The 26,305-nt window shown below is 48.0% G+C and overlaps 2 protein-coding genes across 2 annotated transcripts in view; one reads left to right on the forward strand and one right to left on the reverse strand.

Annotated features, from left to right (window-relative positions):
* Positions 1-26,305, forward strand: part of CRHR2 (corticotropin releasing hormone receptor 2) — a 236,713-nt gene that overhangs the window by 123,669 nt on the left and 86,739 nt on the right. The window lies entirely within an intron of this gene.
* INMT (indolethylamine N-methyltransferase) lies at positions 11,040-14,897 on the reverse strand. Its single transcript, NM_001266113.1, is given in 3 exon segments — positions 11,040-11,577; positions 13,073-13,280; positions 14,744-14,897. Coding segments are annotated over 3 exon segments (792 nt in total). The 3' UTR covers positions 11,040-11,147.

Genomic DNA, 26,305 nt, shown 5'->3' on the forward strand with positions numbered 1-26,305 from the left:
TGACTTGAGGATATGCAGCTTTCCAAAGTGCTGAGATTACAGGAGCGAGTCACTGCAGCTGGCCCCCAAAAATCATAGATGTAAAGAGAAAAAAACCATGGAAGGAGTATAGGAGGACTTTTTATGGAGAGCAGAAATTATAATTTTTAAAAGCTGACTGGATAAGATCACTGAGATGGTAGAACTTCAGCAAGGAAGAGAGGATGTGAGCTCTGCAGAGACTTGGAGGGAGAGCACCTCAAGCAGAAGAAACAGCAAATGCAGAGGCCCTGCAAGGGTGACGAGCCCGGGTGCTTGTGAAATTTGGAGGCCAGAGGGAGCAGAGAGAAGACAGAAAGAGGGGCCTGGTGGTATAGGGCCATCAGAAGGGCTTGACTTTTCCTCTGAATGGGGAATCTTTTGGAGAAGTTTGGGCAGGGGAGAGACAGGCTCTGACTTAGGTTTTGACAGGATCCCTTTGGCTTTTGTTTTGAGAATAGATTGTAGATTAGGGGCAAGTACAACAGATCCTCAAAAAAAGTTGCTTCCTTCAACATTGTTTCATTATGACGTTGAAAAGAAAAAAAAAATCAGTTCCCAGCTGGGGCTACTGTCTGTGTGGAGTTTGCACGTCCTCCCCGTGTCTGCATGGGTTTCCTCCATCATCCCAAAGCTGTGCACGTTGGGTGAATGTGTGTGTCTACATGGTCCCAGTGTAAGTGACTGTGGATGTGGGTGTGGGTGTGAGTGCTGCCTGTGATGGAATGTTGTCCTGTCCAAAGCAGGCCTTGTGCTCTGACCACTCTTAATCCTGAACTGGAATACGCAGGTAATTATCTTACTTTTTTAAGTGAATTTTTCTTAATTGGGTGTGTAGCTCACACTTATTTCAATGTTTAATATTTGAAACATCTTGCTCTTTATTTAAAAGTTTGGTGATATTTTTGGGACCAGAAATATGCCAGGAACTCAACTCTTGTCTATAGCAATTAGCCTATGTTAACACTGGTTTTGTTATATACCATTTTGCTGAAAGCCGCAATTTCCAAAAATCTATGGATGATGCTAAATGAGGACTTACTGTGTGGAAGCAGGGAGACTAGCTGGGAGGCAACTGCACCAATCAGTAGTCCAGGTAAAACTTAGGCTAGACATGGTTAAGTGTGTGTGTGTCACTTTCCTGGCCCTGAAACTCTTTTTTCACATTGGAATGAAAGGTTAGGGAAGAGAAGTGCAGGAATGCATTCTTTTTTTCAGGCACATAGCTGGCTCCTGGGAGTAAACCTTAACACAACCTTAAGGTGGCAAGTAAAAGGGGCAATCTGGTCATCGTGGAAGGGCAGAAGGTATACTGCCAGACATCTGGGAAAGACCAGATCACATCATATGCCCCATTATTTTCCACCAATCCTCCGCAAGGAATCCTCATTTTTCTACATCATGTTCCTGTGAGCTGGAACATTCTCACAAGCCTAAGGGAGGCCTGCATTCCTGCCTGAACATGAATGGTAATTGAGGTCTTCTTGTAAAGAAACATGCTAGAGATAAAAACAGCAATGCCATCAAAATAAGAACCCAATCATTGTAAATATCTACAATCACTAAAAAAGAAAAGAAAATGGTTTTCCAGGTTTCATAAAACAGGGATAAACCCACGAAGCCTGCTAAATAAGCAAGAACTATATAAAACATCCAGAAAGTAATAATTTCTCCGTGTTACCCATTGACCTAAAGCCAGATTTAGCCAAGATAAGCATGCACCTCATTAGTGATGGGCAGTCATTTCATTCACCTTCTCAACAATGCAATGGACTACACATGGAATCTTAACGATGGGAATATGAGTGCAAAGGTTAACTCCCAAAAGATGACGGATAGCGTAAAATCTTTGTATAAGCTTAAAAACAACTTAAACCAAGAAGTCATAATTTCTTGTAAGAAAATAGAGCTTTGGTAAAGCTTTGTAAAAATAAAAGCAAGGAAATGAAGCTGTGATTCAGGTCAACAGTTACCTGGGAAGGGGAAGGTCAAGGACATGGCAGATGAGAACGACGCAGGTAATGATAAGTATTCGTCAGTGCTCTGGGTGTCATGAGTGTATTTGTTTCTTAAGCATCTTTTATATTATTTCTATTGATTCGTTAGTTAACAAAAGATGGCCTCTCAAGGACCAGTGATGGCAGGATGTCATGAATTGACAAGAGTTGTGTTATTAATTAACTCCATGTCCCTGAGATAGAGAAGAAAGGGAGGGAGAAAAATTCAATGGACTTTACATTGGAGGGACAATTTAGAGGCCTTGGCTCATAATGCAGCTGTCACACAGAGGAGAAAGGGGGATGTGTGTGTGTGTGTGTGTGTGTGTGTGTGTGTGTGTGTGTGTGTGTGTGTAATCATACCCATCATCATATAGCTGTGGCTGTGTGTATCTCTGAGTCGACGAGCTCCTGCATTTGTGTGAGTCTACCTACAGGAATTTCTGGACCCCCTGAATTCTGTCTGGTGCCCTGTTTGGTTCTGGCAGCAGGATGCATCTGTTGTGTTGTGGGACTTAGAGCAGGAAGGTGAGGCCTGCTACATGGGGGCCAGATGTTTTACAAGACTGTGAGAATCAAGTGTTGCCTCCTCCAGGATGCTCCAGGGAGGTAACTGACCGAATGAATCCCCCGCTCCAACCGAGGGCTCCTGGAGTATCTGGAGGGCTTGGATCAGGGGGTTCCAGAGAATAGAAGCACACACGCTTGTCCTCATAACCATATCCTCCCAGGGACTGGCTATCAGGGTTGGGGGCTGGGAACAGGGATCTGACCAAATGCAACATATCTGACTAGCGGGGTTGGAAGAACATTGTGAAACTCCTTCTAATGATGTGACTCTCAGACCTTCCCAGCTGTCTGGCCACCATCCCCAAAGATCAGGACAGGGGGTCCAGCCCAGGCCACTGTCCTTGGCAATATGAAGGAACAGCTTATTCGCACTCTCCCCCCATAGCTCTGTCTTATCCACCACCTCCCAATCTCTGCTGCCAGGCTGTATCCACATGGTCACCAACATGAGACTGGAGATGGAGGGGGGACCCAGGCCCCAGCCAGGCTCCAATAGAAGGAGATGAGACAGCCACCTCCCACCCCCAACAGTGAGGCTGTTGGTCTTTCACTAGGCCTGGCACATCCAAGACCTCCTCGCTGTTAGGAATGATGAGGCTCAGCCATTTGTGCAGGTCTGTGCATGGGGACTGAATGGGGCAAGGAAAGATGATAGCAGAGGTATCCCATGGGGTTTTGAGAAAACATCCATTTTAATCAAGAAGAATATATAATTCTCCACCAATATGATAGTTAATTTCATGTGTCAACTTGGCTAGGTCATGATACCCTGCTCTTTGGTCAAATGCCAGCCTAAATGTTGCTGTGTGTAGACTTTGAGTAAAGCAGCTTCTCCTTCATAGTGTGGGTAGGCCTCATCCAATAAGTTGATTGCCTTAAAAGCAAAAGATTAAGGTTCCCCAAGGAAGAGAGTGTTCTGTCTCCAGCCTGCCTTTGGATTCAAGCTGCAATATCAACTTTTCCCTGGTCTCCAACCTGCCAGACTGCCTTGCAGGTTTCAAACTTGCCAGTCCCCCACAATCATGTGAGCCAATTCCTTAAAATAAATTAAGGGAGGAAGAAGGTTGTCCCCAGAGAAGAAGAACCAGTTAGGTCACACACACACACACACACACACACACACACACACACACAGACACCCCTAAATAATATAAACCCAACCTACTTTGCTGCACACTTGCCCTGGAATGGCCCTGGGAAATTCTTGATCAAAGCTCCTTGGATGCTGTCCAGATATAAAGGTGCCTTCTCTGGAGCCAAGCTGAGACTTTTGGCAGTTGCTTCACATTCTAATGTTTTCACCAGCAAGTACAGACCCCGAACCTTCAGACATAGCTGTCAGTGCCTCCCTGTGAAAAATTCCTGTTGAAACGGTGCAGACATTCTTTGGAAATCATAACATAGTCTCCTCCAAAGTAGGATTCTGCATAAAAATTCTAGTCTGAGTAAATGAATTGAAACTGCTCCCAAAGTGGTGAAGTCTGCTAGTTGCCCAACAGAATCCATTCTTTCCTTCATGCATGGTTACATGTTTGGAGCTGGGCAAATGACTTCCAAGCCACATAGTATTTCCCAGGCTTTCTTGAAGTCAGAGGCAGCCATGGAACTAAGTTTGTCAGCAGCAGATTAAGAGGGCCGGCACCTTAAAACCAGGCCCTATCTCTTTCATCCTCTTTTCTCTCCTGTAAGCCAGAGCACCAGCTGCAACAATGAGCATGTGCTGTGACCCTAAAGACAAAAGCAGCCCTAAGCACAGTGATTCTCAAAAGTGTAGTTGCCCCCAGACACCAGCATCAGCACCACTTGAAAACTAGAAATACAAATTCTCAGTCCCTACATCAAATGTACTGAATCAGAAACTCTGAGGGTGGGGCCCAGCAATCTGTGTTTATAAGACTTCCAGGTACTTCTGATGCTTACTCAAGTTTAAGTGTGCTATCCTGGGGGATGGCAAAAATAAGATGGAAGGAGCCTGGTTCCCTGAATGACTGCATGGAGCAGAGTCACATGGTGACATGGACTTCAGATGGTTACAGGTGAGAGAAATACACTTTCATCTGGTTTGAGCTTAATGTTTTTATTTTTTTTTACTTTTTTGTCTATTTCTGGAAGTAGGGATGAGGGAGTCTTTTGTTAAAGCAGCTTATCTTTTCAACCTAAATACTATAAACCTCTAAGAATGAGTGAAAGCTCAATCAATTGTGGGGCAGTGGTCTCTTTCTCCAGGGTTTGCTAGACCAGATATTCCCACAGGGATTGTCCACACTGATGTATCACAAATTGATTATAGAGATGCTGGAGTCACAATCTCCTCAGGCCTCGGGACAGCTAAATGGAGCCTATCTGGCCAGAGACCATAGGCCATTACTACCATGAGCAGTCTTCTCCATTTACCCCAGGCTGTACAAATATGATTTTCTATATGTGCCCTGGAGATGCCTCCTGCTGCTCACAATTTTTAATCTTCTGCCTCTTGCTCTCCCTCTCCCCTGGTTCTCTGACTTCTTACTCTACAGCTCTGTACAAACCTGGCTCCCTTGCTCTGATGGTTCAATTGGAGCACCTTCCTCTAGGTTGGCTACCTGAATATTTGAACTCCATGCACCTGGGCTGATGGTTGTAGGGATTTTTCCCTTCTACTTCAGTCTCTATGCAGAGACCATGATGTATCCTCAGCTTTAAGGCAGGGCTTGAAGTTAGTCACAGGGCTTCTTCTCTGTGACTATCCCAGGTTTCCTGGCTTGAGTCCTTCACAAAAATAAGGTTATTTGGAGCAAGCAGCAACCAGTGCCTTCCCAGCTCAACTCTGGCTGAAGGGTGGCTGCTTTGTGAACCCCTTCCTGCCCCTGGCATGTCAGGTGCTGGGTCTCTAGGTCCAGAGCTGAAGGAGGAAGCCCTAGAGCCCTCATCCATTTCTTTTACTCTTACACCTGATTATACTGGTTAGTATCCACTTCCATTCAGAGTGACAGAAAAACTCAAAATAAGAGTAACTTAGTAAGGAAGTACTCAAAAACATGAGGGAATCATGTCAGAAGAACAAACCACCTGGCTTAAAAGGGCTCCTACTGGCTAAATCTGTACATCAGAGTAAGTAATGATAGTCATAGATTATAATCAACTGAATAAAATAAGAATCCATGAGTCCATATTTATATATATAAATAAAGGAGAAGGAAAAGCCTCTCCTTACATTTGAATGTCAAACTTGTAAATGTAGAAAGGATGATGGAGTTTGCCAATCATCATTTGGCAACCAGGATAATGATAATAATTCATTCAGACAATAATCATCAATGGATGCTAAAACTGGTGGATACAGGATATTTATGTAGTCTCAAAGAATCTCTCCATAAGATACTGCTTAATTACAAAGGGGAAAATGTTCACTTTATGATGAGAAGTTGGCCAACCCATTAACCAAGTGATCAAAGTTATAGTCCCCAGCCACAGGACTATACACCTCCTTATGCACTGAAAGAGATACAACACCACTTCTCTGGCATTTCTGCCATACTAATAATAAGGGTAACAACAATATCAGTGACTTAAACAAGATGAAAGTCTATTTGTCTCTCACATAAAAACCCAGGGCTCCTGAGTGCTTCACATTGTTAGGTTCCCAGTTTCCCTCTGTCTTGTTTCTCCACCATGTGTGGCCTTGACCTCCTAGACCAAGATGCCAGCAGCCACATTGCAGATCACAGGACAGGGTAAAGGATGAAGAATAAATAGCAGAGTCCAGGTTTACCACATCTTAAGGAAGGCTTCCGAAGCTGATACGACACTTCTGCTCAAATCCCTTTGGTCAGAACTCACTCACTTGGCCACACAAAGCTACAAAGGGGACTAGGAAATGTAGTCTTTGTTTAAGGCAGCCTTGCCCAGCTAAATGCAGCCAAGCTAAAAAAAATCTATTACTATGAAGAAGTTAAGGGGCATACTGGGCACGGGAGAACAATTAACAATCTCTGGAACACTGGCGTTCTTTTGTTTCAAGATGACATGTTTCTACACCTCTGGTTCTTTTTATTAAGATCTCAATTCATGACACCCCACACACTTATTGCACATATAACATGCCCACATGTGCAGGATCTCAGAGCTCAAGTCTTGCAGTCCTTGATCTCCACACGAGCCTGGGCCCGTCTCACTTCTGTGCTTATACACAACTGTATGTCTTCATAGCTTTTCTCATAAGTAGAGGCAGTTGCCTACGAAAACTTCTCCATGACCTCTGTGCTGCCAAAGCTGAGATGACCAGAATGGCCAACTTTTGTTCCTTTCCTTTCTAGATAAGCAGTTAAAATGCCTCTGGTAAACAACCATGTTCCCTGAGCTTGGGTTTTTTCTGAGTTCTAGGAAAAAGAATAAATGCAGGGTTTTTGAGATTAAATGGAGTCGCAAGATAAGCAGCATTTCTCAGCAAGGAGCCAAGAGTGCATTAGGATAAGATAGGCTGAACTTACGGGCAGAGGGCAAAAGCGCTGTGGGGGTTTCATCCTCCTCTTCCTCACCTCCCCCACAGCCCCTTCAAACTCCAGCTCCACCCCCATAAGGATGAGGGAGTTAGAAATAGGTCAGGAAGAGACCGGGAAATGTATATCCTTTTGAGCCTATGAAATGCTTCTGCTGGCATCTCTCCAAGTCTGGCATGGCCTTGATACTTGATTCCTATGATGTGGTGGAGGGGGATAGGTAGGAAGTGGGGGGTACCACACAGATAATAAATCTCCTGTGTCTTCTGTTTTCATATTCATGTTACTTTGGGACCACAGGGGCCATGACTTAGAAATGGAGTTGGGTTTTTGCGTAATTAGCCACAACACACAGGTTTTCCTTCTGCTGGGAATGACTAGCCCTTCTTCTCTCCATCAGCCGTCAGCCAACTATTCACTCTTAAGTCTCAGCTCACAGATCACCTCCATGAAGGCTTCCTGGACTTCTCCCAAGCCCAGTTAGATGTTCTTCTGGCACCCCTGTGAGATGACAGTGTGCGGTCCAGGTTAAGCTCAGGCTCTGGAATGTCAGTGCTTGGGCTCATAAGCCCAGCTCTCTACTTAATAGCTACTTTGAGAAAGTCCGTGCCTCAGTTTCCTCATGTGTAAAATGGAATTTCAAAATAATACTGTCCACATGAGCTATTGGGAGAATTCAGTGAGTTTTACATGTTTTACATGTGGCTGGCCTCATAACAGCATTATTCACAATAGCCCAAACACGAACACAACCAAGTGTCCATCAGTGGATGAATGGATAAACAAAATGTGGCATATCCATACGATAGTATATTACTCAAAACCTTGAAAAAGAAGGAAATCCTGACACAGTGCAACATGAATAAACCTGAAGACATTACGCTAAGTGAAATAAGCCAGTCACAAATGGACAAATACTGTATGATTCCACTTATATGAGGTACTTAGGGTAGTCACATTCATAAAGACAATGTAGAATGGCAGTTGCTGGGGGTGAGGGGAAGGGAGACCAGGAGTTACTGTCTAACAGGTACAGCATTTCAGTGCTGCATGATGAAACAGTTCTGTGGATGGATGGTCATGACTTGCAAGCCCGCCTCCCTGCCCCAAACAGAGGGTTCCTTCCTTTAGTCACAACGGAGTTTTCTTCTCTAAAGACTCCTTCCCCCATAGTCTTGACAGCGTATCACAGGTTCTGCCCACACGCTCTCTAGGGTAACGCATGAGAAGGGAAGTGAAGGAATGCTGGCAGAGATGTTATCACAGAAACTAGTCTATGCTAAAGAAGAGCCAAAGGGAAGCAGAGCCCTCTGCCCTTCCAAGCCGGGTGGGGAGATTTAGTGGAATGAGGGTACACTGGGTGAACAAGGAGTCAGAACACCTGAGTTCTCACTCTAGCTCTGTCACCAGCTTGCTGTGTGTCTCTGGACAAGTCACTTTCCCTCTTGGGACCTCTTTGTCCCTGACTATAAAAAAATAGAGATTTGGCTGGGCATGGTGGCTCACGCCTGTAATCCCAGCACGTTGGAAGGCCGAGGAGGACGGATCACTTGAGATCAGAGGTTCAAGACCAGCCTGACCAACATGTACTAAAAATAAAAAAATTAGCCAAGTGTGTTGGTGCATGCCTGTAGTCCCAGTGACTTGGGAGGCTACAGCAAGAGAATCGCTTGAACATGGGAGGCCAAAGTTTCAGTGAGCTGAGATTGCACCACTGCACTCCAGCCTGGGCAACAGAGTGCGACTCTGTCTCAAAATAAACAAACAAACAAAAAACCTGGAGATTAGACTGGGTAATTTTGAAAGACCGTCTCAGTCCTGACCCTCTCGGGGAATAACATCAATGGGTCAATTTGTGCAAAACCTTTTACTTTTTAAAGCACAAAAATTTGCTGAGCATGGTGGTACATGCCTGTAATCCCAGCTACTCAAGAGGCTGAGGCAGGAGAATCGCTTGAACCCAGGAGGTGGAGCTTGCAGTGAGCTGAGATCGCAGCATTGCACGCCAGCTTGGGCAACAAGAGTGAAACTACACCTTAAAAAAACATTTTCACCATCCTGGCTAACACGGTGAAACCCCGTCTCTACTAAAACTACAAAAAATTAGCCGGGCATGGTGGCGGGCACCTGTAGTCCCAGCTACTCGGGAGGCTGAGGCAGGAGAATGGCCTGAACCTGGGAGGTGGAGCTTGCAGTGAGCCGAGATCTTGCCACTGCACTCCAGCCTGGGCGACAGAGCAAGACTCTGTCTCAAAAAAAAAAAAAGAAAAAGAAAAAGAAAAAGAAAAAGCACTTTCACATCAATGACTTCCTGCTGTTCTTAGGATGTTCCTGTAGATTATTAGATTAAATTTCATGGATAGGAATATGAGGCCCAGAGAAGTGAAACAATTAGTGACAGGGCTAAGAGTAGATCCCAGGTCTCCTGGCTCTTACCAAGGTTGCTGTGCCCAGGGTGTACCCACACAAAGGCACAGATTGGGGTTGAGGGAAAAAGGGAGGCTGACAGGTGCTCAGAAGTGTGACCCAATCAGCCTTAAGGAAGGGACACCTTTCTCTAATTGGTCTGCCCAGAAGAGGCACCTTGTTCTCACAGCCCTTCCACAGGGAGAGGGAACAGCTTTTCTCAGTTAATCAGCCCTGAACACTCCTTTCTGCAACATGTCCATCTGCAGGAGCACCTCTTCCTAATTTGCACAAAAGCACCTTATGTACGAGGCATACCCTTGATCCCTGGGCTGTTCCTCTTCTCACTTGGTGTCAGGTCCTGGGGTCCAGGTCCAGCCCATGCTGAAGTCTGAGGGGAGTGGGTACATGGACAGAAAGAACACTCGGGGCCCATAGGCAGGTGAATATGGTTTTATTCAGCAACAGCTCTCATCAACAGCTTACTCACACTAGCTCTCTCACACTGTCCGCCCTGTCTCGACTGCTTGAGCCCAGGGCTCCCACACACAGCTGTGCAGCCTGCTCTCCCTTGCCTTCAGGGTCAGCAGCTTAACTCTTTCTCCCTCTGGGCATGAGCTAGCCAAACTGTGTCCTAGCTCCTTCCTGTCCATCTGCAAGATGGACAGCTTTGGCTCTCTCTCTTTCTCTGGGCGCCAGCACGCCCACCATGTCAAGTCATGTTGAGCTAAGCCGAACCCCAAGAGCCCCTGTACAGCATTAGCAGGACAATTACCTTTTACAGACAACAGTGGCTCAGACCAAGTATGAACTTACACAAACAGGTTATATAACAAGTGGAGGTGTGTGCCTGTGCACCAAACCCACTAAGTCATGCAGACATGGATATCTGCCTTGGCATATTCCTTGACCAAAGCACATCCATGTACCTTACACTTGGGTCTGAAGTAGAGTTGCCAAATGAAATACAGGACACCCAGCTAAATTTGAATTTCAGGTGAACAACAAATCATTGTTTAGGATAAGCATGTTCCATGCAATTCTGGGGACATACTTAACCTTAAAAATTTATTTCATTTATCTAAAATTCAGTGAACTGGGGCAGTCTGTATTTGTCGAATCTGCTGACCTTAGTCTAGAGGCAGTGGTATGTTCCAGCTGACTCCAATCAGCTCATGAGAGTCAACTGTAAAATGTTTAGGAGATTTATGAACTGGGTATTAAACCACTGGTGGCTTGAAATCCACCATGGTGGGAGTATTTACACCACAGAAACTGGTAACTGCTACACATCAGTGCTTTTCCTTTACAGAGCTGGTTATGAAACATTCCCCAATATACCACTGTCCAGAGGTTTCCTTGTTCTTAACATATTAGGTAGACTCTGAAACCATGTCCCTGGGTGCTCCACAGTCACACAGGAGTCAGATCGCATCTAAGATAGCTGTAAGGCTTAGTAGACTAGAAAATGGAAAATTCCACTCCTAGGATCCTAGAATGAGGAATGTTGGAAACTTAGAATTCTAAAACAAGGATGTTAGAATCTCAGAGTTTCAGAAGATGAAATGTTAGTATTGAAATCAGAGGCTGTTAGACAGTATCCATTCCTCACCCCTCTCTAGCATACAGATGGCCAAGGCCTCACAGCCTGACCAGACCTCTGGCTGGCCCTCCTGGCTCAGGGCCTAGGCTTCTTGCGAGCCACAATGAAGCAGACCCCAGAGCTGGCAGCATTGGTGACAGAGTAGCTCTGGGGATTCTGTAGGAGCTGTTCAATGTCAAAGCCAGCATCCAGGACAGCCTGCTCCACCTCCTCCTTCTCCAGGGCCACACAGGAAAATTCACGCTTCCCCACCATGTAGGATGAGATCTGAAGCGTGACTGTGGTCACCAGGTGGCCACACGGCTTGAGCAGTGAGGCAAGGTTGCACAGTGCAGTGCGGTAGGCATCAAGGCTACAGCAGGCACACTCCATGGCCAGCAGGGTAAGCACACAGTCGGCGGGGGGCAACACAGCAGGGGCCAGCGGGTTGCCCAGGTGGACATCACACTTGAGCACCCGCTTCACTGCTGCCCGCAGCTTCTCCTCCTTCTCCTCCCAACGGCCGCTGCAGAGAGAGAGAGGGAGTCAGGGAGGCACTTCAAGGTTCTGAAGGGAACTCTCAGTCCACTGTGACCAGCAGATGGAGATGATCTCTGGATCCCCAAAGGATTGCTATCCCTGAGTCCCTGTGTGACCTGACAGCAGGCCCATATTCAATCTGAGCCTCAGTTTCCCCCAAAGAAAAATGATTAGGGAGAATGGGCCAGAAAAATTATAGGAACATTTCTCCCTCTGATTCCATGTGAGCCCCCTTCCCTTAATCCCCAGGAGGGACAAGGCCACCCCAAGCACAGATGGGGCAGCTAACACACATTATTGGATGGATGGATGGATGAATTAATGAATTTACTACAGATAATGTATGAATACAGCTATCTTAAAAAATTAATTTTGAGTGATGAAAAGCAAATCCCAAATGACACAGAGCAAATTACTCTGCTCTAAAGCTCAAAGGTGACTAAAACTAAATTATAGATTATTTAGATATACATAAGTATGCAAGAAAAAATGTTTTGAAAAAGGGAATGATAAGCATAAAATTCATATTAGTTACTACCTCGGGTTAGGAAAGGCAGGGGCAAGGAGTCACAGAGAAGCACAGAAGTCTTTATTATATCCGAGTACTCAGGTTGGGTGGTGGGTTCATGTCACTATGCATTATATAGTCACACAGGTACAGACAATAGAGGGAAGAAGGAAAGATGGATGGATGGGTGGGTAGCTGGATGAACATGGAGGGACATGGATAGATGGATGGATGGGTGGATGGATGGACAGATGGATGGATGGATGGATGGATATGAATGGATGGATGGATAGATGGATGGATTGATGGCTATGGATGGATGAATGGATGGGTGGGTGGATGGATGAATATTGATGGATGGATGAATGGACAGATGGATAGATGGATGGATGGGTGAATGGCTGGCTGGCTGGATGAATGGATGGGTGAATGGCTGGCTGGATGGATGAATGGATGGGTGAATGGATGGATGGGTGGATGGATGGATGGATGGATATGGATGGGTGGGTGGATGTATGAATATGGATGGGCGGATGGATGGATGGATATGGATGGGTGGGTGGATGCATGAATATGGATGGATGGATGGATGGATGGATGGATGGATGGATGGATGGACCGGTGGGTGGATGGATGGATGGATAGTTAGATACATAGAAGATAGATAGGTAGATATATAGATGAGGGTAAGGAAGGAAGAGAAGAAGGAAGGAAAGGTTCTATCATCTGGTTTTCAGTGTTCATACTTGATTATATCACACCTCAACATAGTCCTGTGATCAGATACTTGCACCTAAAACTGCTGTAATCCTGAAACTTGGGGCCCCATCTACTCTGTCCCCACCATAGGACATCTGGTCCTGTACCTATAGGTCCTACTGTCCTGAAAATGCCAGAGACAAACAAGAGGCCAGGGAGACTTCTGAGAAAGAAGGTTGACTGGGAACCCCCTCCACAACCTCTGCACCGCTACCTGTTTCCTTCCAGCTCACAGGCGAATTTCACCACCGGGGTCCAGTCATAGGCCTCCGGCTCCTTCTTCAGCCACTTTTCCAGCTCCTCCCGGTTGCGGTCAGTAAAGTCGGAGAGAGTGATGTCTCGGAAGGACTCACAGGCAGCGAGAACTTGATAGATGGTAGGGCCTGAGCCAATGTCGATCAGTGTGTCCCCTTGAAGGCCTCCTGTGGGAGGGAAAGACTGGTAATGGACGGGTAAGAGAAACGAGACCCAAGGCAGACACAGGGATGAGGACACACATCCTGGTCTTACCCAAGGGGCAAACAGCACCAAGCATGGTGGTTATCACGGATTGGCGGTTCCCTGTAAGCCAAGCCTCATACCAAATATTTTATATGCATTAATTTCCACTTACACCTCAGAACTACCCTGTGTACTGACTACTATCACTATTTTCATTTTACAGATTAGAAAACTGAGTCTGAAAAAGGTTAAACAATTAGCCCAATATCTTTCCATCAAGAACATAAGCCAAGAGTATAATATTTCTGGGACAGAGAACAGAGGCCCAAGCCCTGCTCTGGGGAAGATTCGGGCTGGAGGGTTCAGAGGGGACATGCTGGGGGCAGTGGCTCTTTAAGTTTCAGGCTGACTGGAAGCTGGGAGCCTCCCCTGGAAGTCCGGCCCTTCCTGGATGGGTTTCTTGTTCCTTGGAGTGGGGAGGGGTGTAAGCATGCAGGAATAGGAAGCCGGGGCTGAGGAGATGATCTGGGAAGATGGCCCCAGGAGTGAATCCAGGGTCACCCGGAAGCTGGAATGAAGCATGACTTCCAACATTCTGTCTGGAGCCCTGGCGTGGGGCCATCACTTGGCCTTCCAAGCTTGGTCACACCCAGTCCAGCTATTCTCTGATTTCTGCCTCCCGCACCAGCCTGCTCCTCCAGGCTCAGCAGTCTTTTAACCCCCTCTTAACCCCCAGACCACCAGGAGACTCACCCTTATTGTTCCGCAGTCAAGTGCCCAAAGTGAGGACATGGCTGCTTGAGTTTAGAAGACGTGACCAAATCATGGGGTCACCGTGGGGAGGGCAATGATCATTGGGAGACAGGCAGAAGTCGCCATCAATTGCACAGATGGCTCAGTTGAGGTCCTTGGGGCCTGAGCGCCTTGCTGTCAGGTTTGCAACAGGGTTGAGACCCCACCTAGCAATCCTTGTCCCAGGGCAGGGCTTTTCCAGGTCCTCATCACAGACACATCTGGGCTGCACACTCTGGGCATAGGCGATCCCGACCCACTACAACTCTGCTGTTTGCCCTTGGCGTTCTGGGGGCCCCAGAGGCCTGGCTGTGCAAGGTCAGGACTGAACTTGATGATGACCTGGAGAGCCTTTTCTGCTCCACCCCAAAGACCTAGGGGCTAATGGAGAGCAGTGTGGGAACTGCACGGGGCTGTGCTCTTCCCATAGGTCCTGATCCCTCAGCTGGCACACAGCTCCTGAGCCGTGGGGAGACAGACCCAACTTCCAGTATAATAGCTGCCCAAAGAGAGGGGCAGGGCCCCAGCAGCTCCCTCAGCCCACCCCCAAAAACCCCTAGAGGAGACCAGACTGCCCCCAGGACACCTTATCCCCATCCCTATCCAGATTCCTTGGAGAGAGGCTCGAGGGGAAGGGTCACCCTCTGCTCACCAGGGCCGAAGGTCTTGTGGAGACATTCCAAGTTAAACTTCAGTATCTCAGCCTCGGGTGAGGGGCTGCCATCGAAGCTGTAGTAAGTGGCCAAGTAGTCCCTGGGCAGGAAGTGCTTCTGGTACTCATCACCCCCAGTGAAGCCACCCTCCATGGTGTCCCTGAAATGTGCCCTCTCCTGGCTGTCAGGTCTTATGAGGGCTCCAAGCTCTCCAGGCTCCACCCCCAGCATTCCAGCTTCATCCCATGGCGCCTCCCAAGTATGCCTCTCCTTGAGCTTCTCCTATGGGCATGCAGAAGGGAGTGCATTCTTCACCGCCTCCTAGTCACACTGACACACACGAGGTTTCCCCAACCCCAGCGCTATGACCGCTGGGGCTGCAGCTGCCCTGGCTCTGCTTCCTCTAGGGACCAATCCATGTCCGTCAAAGGCAATTGATAGTGCCCAGCCCTGGGTGCAACTCTCAGCCCTGCCAACCACATGCTGCTGTGTGGCCTCCAGCAGGTGTCAGACCCATGTTTCCCCACCTGTGTGCCCACTTCACTGACTGTGAGGACCAAAATCCCTCCCCTAAGTCACAGGTGTTGTGGCCTGAGTGCACAGTGAGATCCCCATCTTGTCACCTGGTGGTCAGTGGGGTCCAGTGGCTCTCTCTAGGCCAGGCAGTGGGTGCAGCTTCATGCATCCCCCATCCCTGCTGGAGAACACAGTTCAGACCCCAGGAGGCAGAGCAGAATGTCTGACTTGGCATCACTGTGCAGGTCACTGGGAGAAGAGCAGAAATTGTCGTCAGTCTCCATGAATGAGAACAAGGGCACCTGGTCATAAAGCATAAACTGTCAAAGGGGTCCTGGTTTCCTGGCTGCTGACTCACCAGGCAACTCCGGGTAAGACACTCCTGGCCTCAGTCTTCTCTTTGAAATAGGACTGGGTTGTAAAATCTTCCACAGACAGAGAAAAGTCCAGTCTCTGTTTTTGGCATTAGGAAATGGCTCTGACTTGGCCACAAACCAGAGAGAAATGAATCTGCTACACTGGAGGTTCACACCTCTTACCCTGAAAGTGGGAAGGATAGGAATACCTTGTTCTGGCTTCAAGTCAACAAACAATTCTGAATTCACAGGGCCCAATAGACGGGGGATGCCACAGAGGCAGGAACACCCAGCAGTCATCAGGACCTAGCTTCCAAGAGGCAGGTGCCTGGGCAGCCTCCAGGGAGGCTTGCAGCCGTCGTGCTGGCCTGCAGAAGGCATACAGAGCTGTCGGGAAACTGCAGGGCTCGCGTTACATAATTAGAGGAGTGTACAATAAAGGCACGGTACTAAGTTGTGGGCAGGGTGGAAGGAAGACATATGGTACCTCTATTAGTCAGGGTTCTCCACAGAAACAGAACCCAGGATGTGTACACTGAGAGAACCAGATCTATTGTAAGGAATTGGCTCGTGTAATTGTGTAGGCCAGTAAGTCCAAACTCTGAAGGGTGGAACCAGGAAAAGCCAATGTTGCAGTTCAAGTCCAAAGACCAGCTGCTGCCAGAATTCCCTCTTGCTCGGGGAAGGCCAGTCTTTTGTTCTACTTGGGCCATCAGCTGGTTGGATGAAGCCCACCCACATTATGGAGGACAATCTGCTTTACTCAAAGTCCACAGATTTAAATGTGAATCTCATCCCAAAACACCCTCACACAAACAGCCAGGATCATGACTGACTACCTATTTGGGCACCATGGCCTAGCCAAGTTGACTCATAGAAAGCAACATCACAGAACCTGAGGGCTAGCAGCATGGAGGAGCCATCATCCCAGTGAGACTGAGACAGAGCTGTGCAGAGAGGGCCTCCTGCAGCAGCCAACAGCAAAGGAGCTGATATGGTTTGGCTGTGTCCCCACCCAGATCTCGTCTTGAATTGTAGCTCCCATAATTCCCGCGTGTTGTAGGAGGGACCCAGTGGGAGGTAATTGAACCATGGGGACAGGTCTTTCCCATGCTGTTCTCATGATAGTGAATAAGTCTCATGAAATCTGATGGTTTTATAAGGGAGACTTTCCCCACAAAAGCTCTCTTTTTGCCTGCTGACATCCATGTAAGACATGACTTGCTCCTCCTTGCCTTCAGCCATGATTGTGAGGCCTCCCCAGCCATGTGGAACAGTGAGTCCATTAAATCTCTTTCCTGCATAAATTACCCAGTCTTGGGTATGTCTTTATTAGCAGTATGAAAACGGACTAATAGAGTAGCTAAAGAATAAATACCCAGACCTCCTTCTCCTACCTCCCTCCAATATCCTGCCAAATTTAGAGGGAAGGGAGTGGTGACTGCAGTCCACATGTCAGCTTCCTGGCACTTGAAGTAGCCTGGGGAGGAGAGGATGGAGAGCAGAATGGAGAGGCACATGGAAGATGCCCAGCATTAACACTTAAGGAGTTGAACTGTGGACGTGCATGTACTATTCAGGGATTACACAGAGCCCCTGCAGCAGGACGTGGGCATCTAGGGAGTCTGTATAGGGCGGGAAGAGACCATCCTTCCCAGAACTACACATCCTGCTGCAATTGGATGTCCTTGGATGGATAGAGGATGCCCCTCCTAATGCAAGGCCTCCAGTGCCTCCTGCTGCCAGAGGAATGAGTCCAAACTCCCCCTTGGCAATCAGAGTCTCTACCCTCAGGCTTCCACCTGCTTCTCCACCACTCAGGCCTTCTCCATCCCTACATGCCTCATGACTCTGGCCTAGCCAAGAGTCCTAACAGCACTCGGGCAATCTTCTCAAAGTGAAGCCTCTTACAGATATATTCTAAGAACGAGTTTCTTAACCTCAGTGCTATTGACTCTTCAGACCAGATAATTCCTTGTTGGGGTGGGGGTGTGAAACTGTGTCATAGGATTTTTAGCAGCATCCCTGGCCTCTACCGCCTAGAAGCCAGTACACTCCGAAGTTACAACAACCAAAAATGTCCCCAGACATTGTCACATGTCCCCTGGGAGGCAAAACTGTCCCCAGTTGACAACCACTATCCTAAGGTTTGCTTTCATCAATGTGACAACACTTTGTTCATGAGAGGGCTAAGCTTTAGGCCCTTTTAAGAATGTGTGCCTTATCTTAGACACCTTTCTATACAGTGGGGTTTTTTTAACAGAGCAAGGAAATTTCCATTCAAGAGGATTTCTGTTGCAATAGTAAGCAAAGGAGCAAATTTCTAGCTGCCTATCAGGAAAATAAGACCACTTGAAAAGTCAGACAGATAAGAAAAGAATCAAGCTCCTTTTCAAGATTAGGGAAACTACCATCTCAGCATTCCACACTCCCTGATACCTCGCTACTTCTCTTCCTGCCTGGCTCTGTGGAGTGAAGAAATGAGTCCAAAGAGGAAACTTGCCAGTGTAAATGAGACTGTGTTTTCTCTGGTGAGTTGCAAGCAGCTACTCAGACCCTCGTCTCACACCAAACACCAAAATAAAGGCTAAACGTCTTTCTAAAAATCAACCACAGAAGCTATGATAGTCAAATTGTTATCAAACTTCTGGGTAAGAGAGGATTTTCTAAACCTAGATCAAAGAAGGCCCAAAGAGAAAAAAAACCACATTTATTATTTTACATTGTATTACATTATCTCATATTTTGTTCGAGAAAAATTAAATATTTTTCCTAAAAAATTAAAAGGAAAAAACACTGTTTTCCTTTTGGAAAAATAATTTGGTGATTATTTGCTTAATTTATTTATACTAAAAGTTTTTGGAACTCTGACCCAGGAATCCCAAGTATAGGAATCCAAAATACAGAAAAATACAGAATACAGAAATACAGAAAAAGAATCCAAATACAGAAAAAGCAAATGCACAGGGTTATTAATTACAACATTGTTTACAGCAAGCAAAACCTGCAAGTCTCTTACCTGCCAAGCACTGGAGAGCAATTAAGTCAACCTTACTTGAACAGCCCCCAAAACTGACATTCCGGAGCCTTCCTGGTGACATGGAGAAGGGAGGTTGGCCCAGGGCTGGGAGAACAAAGCGATCCAGATAGGTACACACAGTGAGGAGATCACAGCCCTGCAAAGACTTTTCAGATGCAAGTGTGCAGAGGCAGAGGCCAATTCTGACATGAGAGATGCTGGGACAAATATAAGACCCTCAATGTCACTAATCATTTTAACCCACCTAGAATTCATGTTAATTGGATTGCAATATGATTTTTTTTTTTTGAGACAGGGTCTTGCTCGGTTTCCCAAGCTGGGGTGCAGTGGTGGGATCATAGCTCACTGCAGCCTTGAACTCGTGGGTACAAACAATCCTCCCACCTCAGCCTCCTGAGTAGCTGGGATTGTAGGCACGCACCATCCCGCTTGGCTAATTTTTTTTTATTTTTTGCAGAGGCAGGATCTCACTATGTGGCCCAGACTTGAAATTCATTTTTTAATAAACTGGGTAGACATCTAATTTTATTTTCTTCCAGCCAGATAGGCAGTTATGCCATCACTATTAATTATGTAATTGACACTTTTCTCATTGAACTGAAATCCCACGGAGTATGAGCTCTGTTAATTTCAGAAAAGAGGAAGATTTACATTTAACACAGCAAAATGACAAGAATTATGACGAAAAATGGATTAAAATCTACACTCTGTTGAAATGTTTTCTTGTGAACTCAAAACCTAAGGAAATAAAAAATAAGGACAGTCGTGGTGGCTCACCCCTATAATCCTAGCAATTTGGGAGCTCAAGGTGGGAGGATCACTTGAGCCCAGGAGTCCAAGACCAGCCGGGGCAACAAAGGGAGACCCCACTTTTACAAAAAACAGAAAAAAACATTAGCCAGGTGTGGTGGTATATGCTTGTAGTCCCAGCTTCTCGGGAGGCTGAGGTAGGAGGATCACTTGAACCTAGGAGGTCAAGGCTGCAGTGAGCTGTTGTCTTGCCATTGTACTCCATCCTGAGTGACAGAGTGAGATCCTGCCTCAAAAAAAAAAAAAAAAAAAAGAAAGAAAAAGAAAAAGAAAAAAAAGAAAAGAAAATGTTGATCATCTTTGATTCTGGATGGTGGCATGGGGCCTTAGTGCTCAAAGTGTGGTGGCCTCAGTAGTGTCTGGGAGCTTACAAGACATGCGGAACCTCAGAACTAGAGCCTGCATTATAACCCAGTCCCCAGGTGACTCCTAGGCACACTAACATTTAAGCAGTTCTGTGAATGGATGAAGACAGGAGGGCAGTGTGAGGATGAGGCTTGGAGTTGGTCTTTATTTTGGCTTTGGGCATAGAGCCTTGAATTGGAATCTGAATTCCATCCTTTGCTGGGTAAGGCACGTCACCTTCAGCTTCCTCATCTCTAAGGGGGCGCATCAGCATGTACTTTGCAGATTGTTGTGAAGATGACAAGGCAATGCCAAGCATATAGTAGGTACTCTGAGTGCTAGGGACCTTCCAAGGTGTCTTCCTTGATCTGCTCTTGTAGCATCACCAGCTCATCACCAGAGAGGGGCAGCTCATCACCAGTCGAGGCCCCAGACTTGCCCATTTGCAAAAGACATGACAGTCTGCTGCCTGAAATCACTATAAGGTGAATTTTGGAAAGAGCTTTGGCAACATTCTCTTAATAAAACTTTTTATTTCGAGATAATTGTAGATTCTCATGCAGCTATAAGAAATAATACAGAGATATCCAGTGTACCCCCTACCCAGGTTCCCCCAGTGGTAACATCTTTCAGAATAATGGTACACTATCACAACCAGGATATTGACATTGATACAATCTACTGATCTTATTCAGGTTTCTTGAGTTTTACTTGTACTCATTTGTGTGTCTGTGGGTATGCATATGTGTACACGCACGCATGTGGGTGGGTGGGTTTGTGTGTGGTGTGTAGTAAGTTCTTTGCAATTTTATCACATGTTCTGTTCATGAATGACAACACTTTATAAATGGTTTGTCCAAACATACGGACTCTGGCTAAGTTTACTTCTGTACTAGTCAAAAAGAAGAGATTAATTAAGCGAGTAAATAAAGTAAACAGGATTAAAGCCAGCAGAGAATAGTGAATCAAGTTAAGGACAAGCTGTTGCTTTTTTTTTTTTTTTTTCTTTTTTAGAGAGACTTGTGGTCTTGCTATGTTGCCCAGGCTGGTCTCCTGGTCTCAAACCCCTGGGCTCAAGCAGTTCTCTCACCTCAGCCTCCAAAAGTGCTGAGATTACAGGCGTGAGCCACCATGCCCAGCCAGGACAAGCCTGTTTTCAAGAGCAAGCTCTCTGACCTTCATCAGTGAAATCTTAGCCATTTTTAGATCCTGCTTCCTCCCCTTAAAGGGCCTTTCCGCTCTGATTCTTGTTTCCTGACCAAACTCCACGAGTGAAACATCCTTGAACTATTGCAGACCCTTGATCTCTCTTTGCCTCTGCCTTTGTCTCTGTTTGTCTCTTTGCCTGTCTGTCTCTCTCATTCTGTGTCTCTATCCCTCTGTGTAATTCTCTCCCTCCCTGCCTCCAGCAGCCCCTACACTCAAAACACCATGTCAAAGCAGGAACCCGCGAGAGCCAGCCCTGGTGATCCTGTTATGTTCTTATGATTTGTGTTCTTATGTTGTGTTCTTATGCCTCTTCTGAGAGGCAGGTGCTGGTTCCAAGAGGCTATGAGACTCCTGGTGGGAAAGGCTGGAAGGGTAGGGGTGTGCATACCATGACTGAGGAGTGGGAAGACACCCAGGAGTCCTCAGCCAGGATGGAGGGCAAGCTGTGTGCAGGAGGAAAAGACTATGAGAAAGCTCCACTCCCGGGACTACTTACTGACCTACTACGCCTTCGAAGCACTGTGGCCAAAAATGAAATCCTGAAATTTAACCTGGAAACCCTCTTCTGAAGCTTCTCTTTGGGTGAATGGCCAGTCTCCACTTTGGGGGCAGTACAGGGCTATAGTACAGGGCAGTACAGGGCTACAGTAAGAGCTGCAGGTTGGAGGCAAGCAGCCCCATCCTCTGGCCACTGCTCACCAAAGATGCTGCAAAGTCAGCCCAGCCAAGCTCTGTGAACCCATGAGGGCCTCTGCCAGGTGGCAGCTCAATGGGGTCTGAGCACGGGCCTCGGAGACCAAGGAACTGGGCATGAGTCTCTGGTGGTGGGCTTCAGTCTCTTCACCTATAAAATGAGAGAACCTGTCATGAGGCTCACAGGCTCATGCCGGGAGAAAATAAGAGAACAGACATGATGAACACACTGCCGGCTGTCTGCCTGTCTCTGCCGGCCTCCCCTGCAGACAGTCCATATAGCCAGCCTTTGTAGCCTTTCTGGGCTCTTGAATCCCTCTGAAAATCTGATGAAAGGTCTGGTGCACACAGATGCACACACACACACACACACACACACACACACAAATTTTCCACACAAAACTGACAGAATTCATGGATATCCAAAGGCAAACCACAGAGCTCAGTTTACAAACCCCTGCCCTGGGATTTCAGAATGGGGTGAGCCAGTAGATTATCACCAAGTACTTCAGTGCACACAAGGGGAGACTGAGGCTCAGGTAAGAGAGCAGGGAGAGAGGAGGCCAGCCCAGGTAAGGTCAAACAGCCAGTCAGTAGTAATAGCAAGACTAGAGCTCAAATGGTTGATTTAGGGCTGCCATGCACAGTTGGGCAGGGTGTGCCCTGCAAACTCTAGGAGTTGCCAGAGTGAGGCAGGGCACTGTGGGAGGTGGGATGGTGGGAAAGGGCCTCTCTGAGGAGAACTCCAAGTAGTGTCCCAGTGAAGGGAGGGAGAAAGGGCATAAAGACCCGAGGAAAGGGAGTGTCAGGCTGTGTGAGCAGCAGGGGCAAAGGCCCAGCGGTGGGGAGGAGCCACCCGTGTGTTGAGGACAATGAAAAGGGCGCTGTGCAAGGGGTGGAGTGAGGAGAGTCAGGTGTCAGGGAAGCTGAGACCACATCCTGTGGGGCCTTGAGGGCCATGGTAAGAAGGGAGGTTGGCACTGTGGATCTCCTAAGCACTGGAGAAGAGAATGGCATGATAGCCTCTACATTTCTTAAAGAACCGTTCATCATGCGAGGCCTCAGGAGGTGAGGGGAGCATTGGGCACGGCAGAGGAGGATGCTGGCGTCCTCCAGGGAAGAGCCAATAGCAGGAGCCCTGCAGGGGCTGGAGGTGACTGGAGTTTGGAATCACTCTGCAGGTGGAGCCAACAGGATTTGCTGATGGTTTGGATGTAAGAAAGAGTGAAGAGTCAAGGACAACTCCAGGGCTTTTGGCCAGAGCCACAGGAAGGATGGAGCTGCCAGTATTAGGAGGGACATGACACGGGAGGAGCAGGTGTGGGCAACAGATGTTGATTTCTCAGCCTGGGCAATGTGTTGGAGTTGCCTGCCTGAGGCTGAAGTGGAGATACCCACAGAGGAGCCACTGGGTGTCGTGTCTGGGCCTCCCGGAGACTCCAGGGCTGGAGCCTGACTCTAGGAGTCATCTGTGGATGGCTGAGGCTGTCAAGTCGCTAAGTGTGGATGGGGAGGAGATGCTGTGTTCTACGGCTAAGGAGTGGAGAAGGCTGTTCAGGGAGACAGAAAAAGGTAGAACCACGAGGGTGCAGTGCCCCAAGAAGCCAAATAAAGAGAATGTTTCAAGAAGCAGGGAGCTCCAGCATGGCTGAACCTAAAGATGTTATGCTAAGTGAAATGAACCAAACTGGGAAGGACAAGTACTGTAGCCTCCCCGTACATGAAATGTCTAGAATAGGCAAATCCAGAAACGGAAAGTAGATTAGAGGTTATCAGGGGCTGCCGGGAGGGAGAATGGGGAATGGGGAGTTACTGTTTAATGAGTACAGGGTTTCCATATGGAGTGATGCAAAAGTTTTGGAAAGACGGTGATGAGTGCACAACTGTGTGGGTGCAACTAATGTCACTGAACTGTACACTTTGATCAAAATGACAAATTTTGTTATATAGTTTACAACTTAATGAAATTAATAATGTAATATACAAAAACTATTTGATTGTTTAAAAGAAGGAAGCAAAGGAGGAAGGGGGGCAGAATTATTCAATCCACTGTCACTTACAGCTGTGTAGACTTGAGCAAGTCTGTGCCTCTGTTTCTTCATCTGTATAATGAGGAAAATAATATCTCGCTCAAAGAGCTGCTGAAAGGGTAAGTCCCAGGCTTTGCCCAGAGGGTGGTGGTGAGGACTGAGGGGCTGCTATCATGATCATCATGTCATCTCTGTGACCCTCCTCCATCGAAGCAGGTGGCAGGAGAAGGAGAACCCGCTTTGCTGGACAGTCACATGGTTGCTGAAGTGTGATATGACCAAGCCGCATCCACTGGGGTCAACCCCGGTGTCCCCTGAAGATTGCCTGTCTTGATGTGGACATGTACTGGGCAGCCCTGCAGAGCCTGGCCAGCCTGCTGAAGGCAGATGGGCACCTGGTCGCCACAGCTGCCCTGCACTCCCGCTATATGGTAGGCTCCAAGAAGTTCTTTGGGCTCCACCCAGTGGAGACGGTGGAGAAGACCATGCAGGAGGCTGGCTGCCAGGTGCAGAGGTGTGCCCCATCAGCTGCTCTGAGACCTGCTCCATCAACGAGGGTGTCTGTTTTGTGGCTGCCTGCAAGGGCCCCAGTGTCTGAGGCCAGACTGGCAGAGAAGGGCCTGCCCCAGAGGGGAAGTCACGACCAAAGCATCTACAGTCTTGCCCCACAGCCCCGCTTAAAGCAGGTCAGGCCTCAGCCCTACCTCTTCATTCCTGTTACCTGCTCCCAAGGTCACAAGTGAAAAGCAAGGGTTCCCCCAGCACCACGCCTAGGGACCTGTCCCTTACACTACCCTGCACCAAAGATCATGAACAAAAAGTGGCTTAGCTGGATACTATCTTGGTTTGAATTCCCCTAGAAGCAGACCCTAAGACAAGGATTTCAGTGCTGATAGTTGATTTGAAGGGAGATCCCAGGAAACATCAATCAGGACATGGGAAGAAAAGCAGAAAAGGCAGCCACACAGAGTGTGTCAACAAGCCCTTACCACTGTGGGCAATTGGAACGCTGTTGTCCTGGGGGCTCTGGGGCCAGCGTAGAGCACATGGCTTGGAGTTATCCCACCCGGGGGAGCTGCAGCACTTGCACACCACCTCCTGTCATCATGACTGAGGGCTGCTCCTCAGGGGCGTTAATTCCCCAGCATGTCCAACTCGCCTGTATTTGGACAGCGCAGCCCAAGAGAGAAGCCTCAAGTGAAGACTCACAGGTGCTGGCCGTGGGAAGTTCAGCCAGCATGCTGAGGGAATGGGAAGAGGCAGCAAGAGCATCAGCAACAGACATGAAATGTCCCATCGGCTGGGGTCCCGTCGGCTGGGGTGTGGGACGGGTCCTGGGGAGCCTGGTTTTTCCACCAGACGAACAGGATCTCAGGTTCTTAAAGTGGAAAGGCACCTGTGAGAGCTAGAAGACCTCTAGGCCAAGCTCCTATTCCCACAGGTGGGGAAGCTGAGGTCTGGAAGGGGAGGGGACTGGCTCCATCCAGAGGGCTAAGTGGTCAGTGGCAGGGGCAGCATTGGAGCCTGGGCTCTGTCGACGGACCTGGTGGTGATGGAGCCTCGAGAAATGGTCGGCTGAGGCTGACCAGCAGGGCAGAGCCGGGACTGAGGCTATCCATCCATATGGTCAAGAACCTGGGGCCTCTGACCTCTGGGAAGGCCTGGGGCCATGTCCCTAGAAGGACCTTCACAAGGTCGTACATCTCTGGACACCCTTCTTACTCAAACAGCCAGCTCAGTTCCAGCCAGCTCTTAGCACTGGGCTTCCTCATTTTCCCTGGGATGTAGGAAGGGCATCAGCATTTCTCCACCCAGGCCAGGCCTATATGAAGTCCCCATCTACTTTCCAAAATGTGGCATGACCCCTCACAGGTCTTGCAACTCCCAGTGTCCCCAACCCCAGTCCATTCTCCCCAGAGAAGCCTTCCAAAGCCAGTGCAGGTCAGGCTCTATCCTGCTTTAAACCGTGCCCCACAGGGATAAAGGGCCCAGCCCAGCTACAGTTCATAAGGCCCTGCACACCTTGGCTGCAGCCTCAGGGCCCGTACCCACCAACAGGGCTCCCGGAACCAGTCCAGCAACCTCCTACCTGCATGTCCTTGCAACACAGAACTCCTCCCCTCCTCTCTAACTCATGCCCCACCTCTGAACAGACTCCAGCAAGTGATACAGGAAAGAGCTGTGATGGGGAGAAGGGTTGAGCCAGCATCCCTGACCCATTTGCCATCCTGCTGCTAAAGCTCAGTGCTTTTCAAATTGCCTCCATCACGTTTTTGGGGTCCCTGAGCCTGATATCAGAGGACAATGACGAGTCTTGCTCCATCCACCATAAGCAATAGTTTCATCCCTGGGTCCTGGATCTGCTGGAGACGCCGGCAATGGCTCCCGTGGCCACCAGAGGGCAGGGCAGGGCAGGAAGCAGCAGGCGGAGGCTGGAAAGGAGATTCTGAGTGGATCCTCCTTAGGAGAGAAAGGTCCATTTCCTGCCACCTTTTGATTCATGGAGGTTCTGCCAGGCCTAACCAGGCAGAGAAACCATGAGCTGGCCCACCGGGAGGGGCC

Source organism: Macaca mulatta, chromosome 3, assembly GCF_049350105.2.
Source record: "Macaca mulatta isolate MMU2019108-1 chromosome 3, T2T-MMU8v2.0, whole genome shotgun sequence".
Lineage (NCBI taxonomy): Eukaryota > Metazoa > Chordata > Mammalia > Primates > Cercopithecidae > Macaca > Macaca mulatta.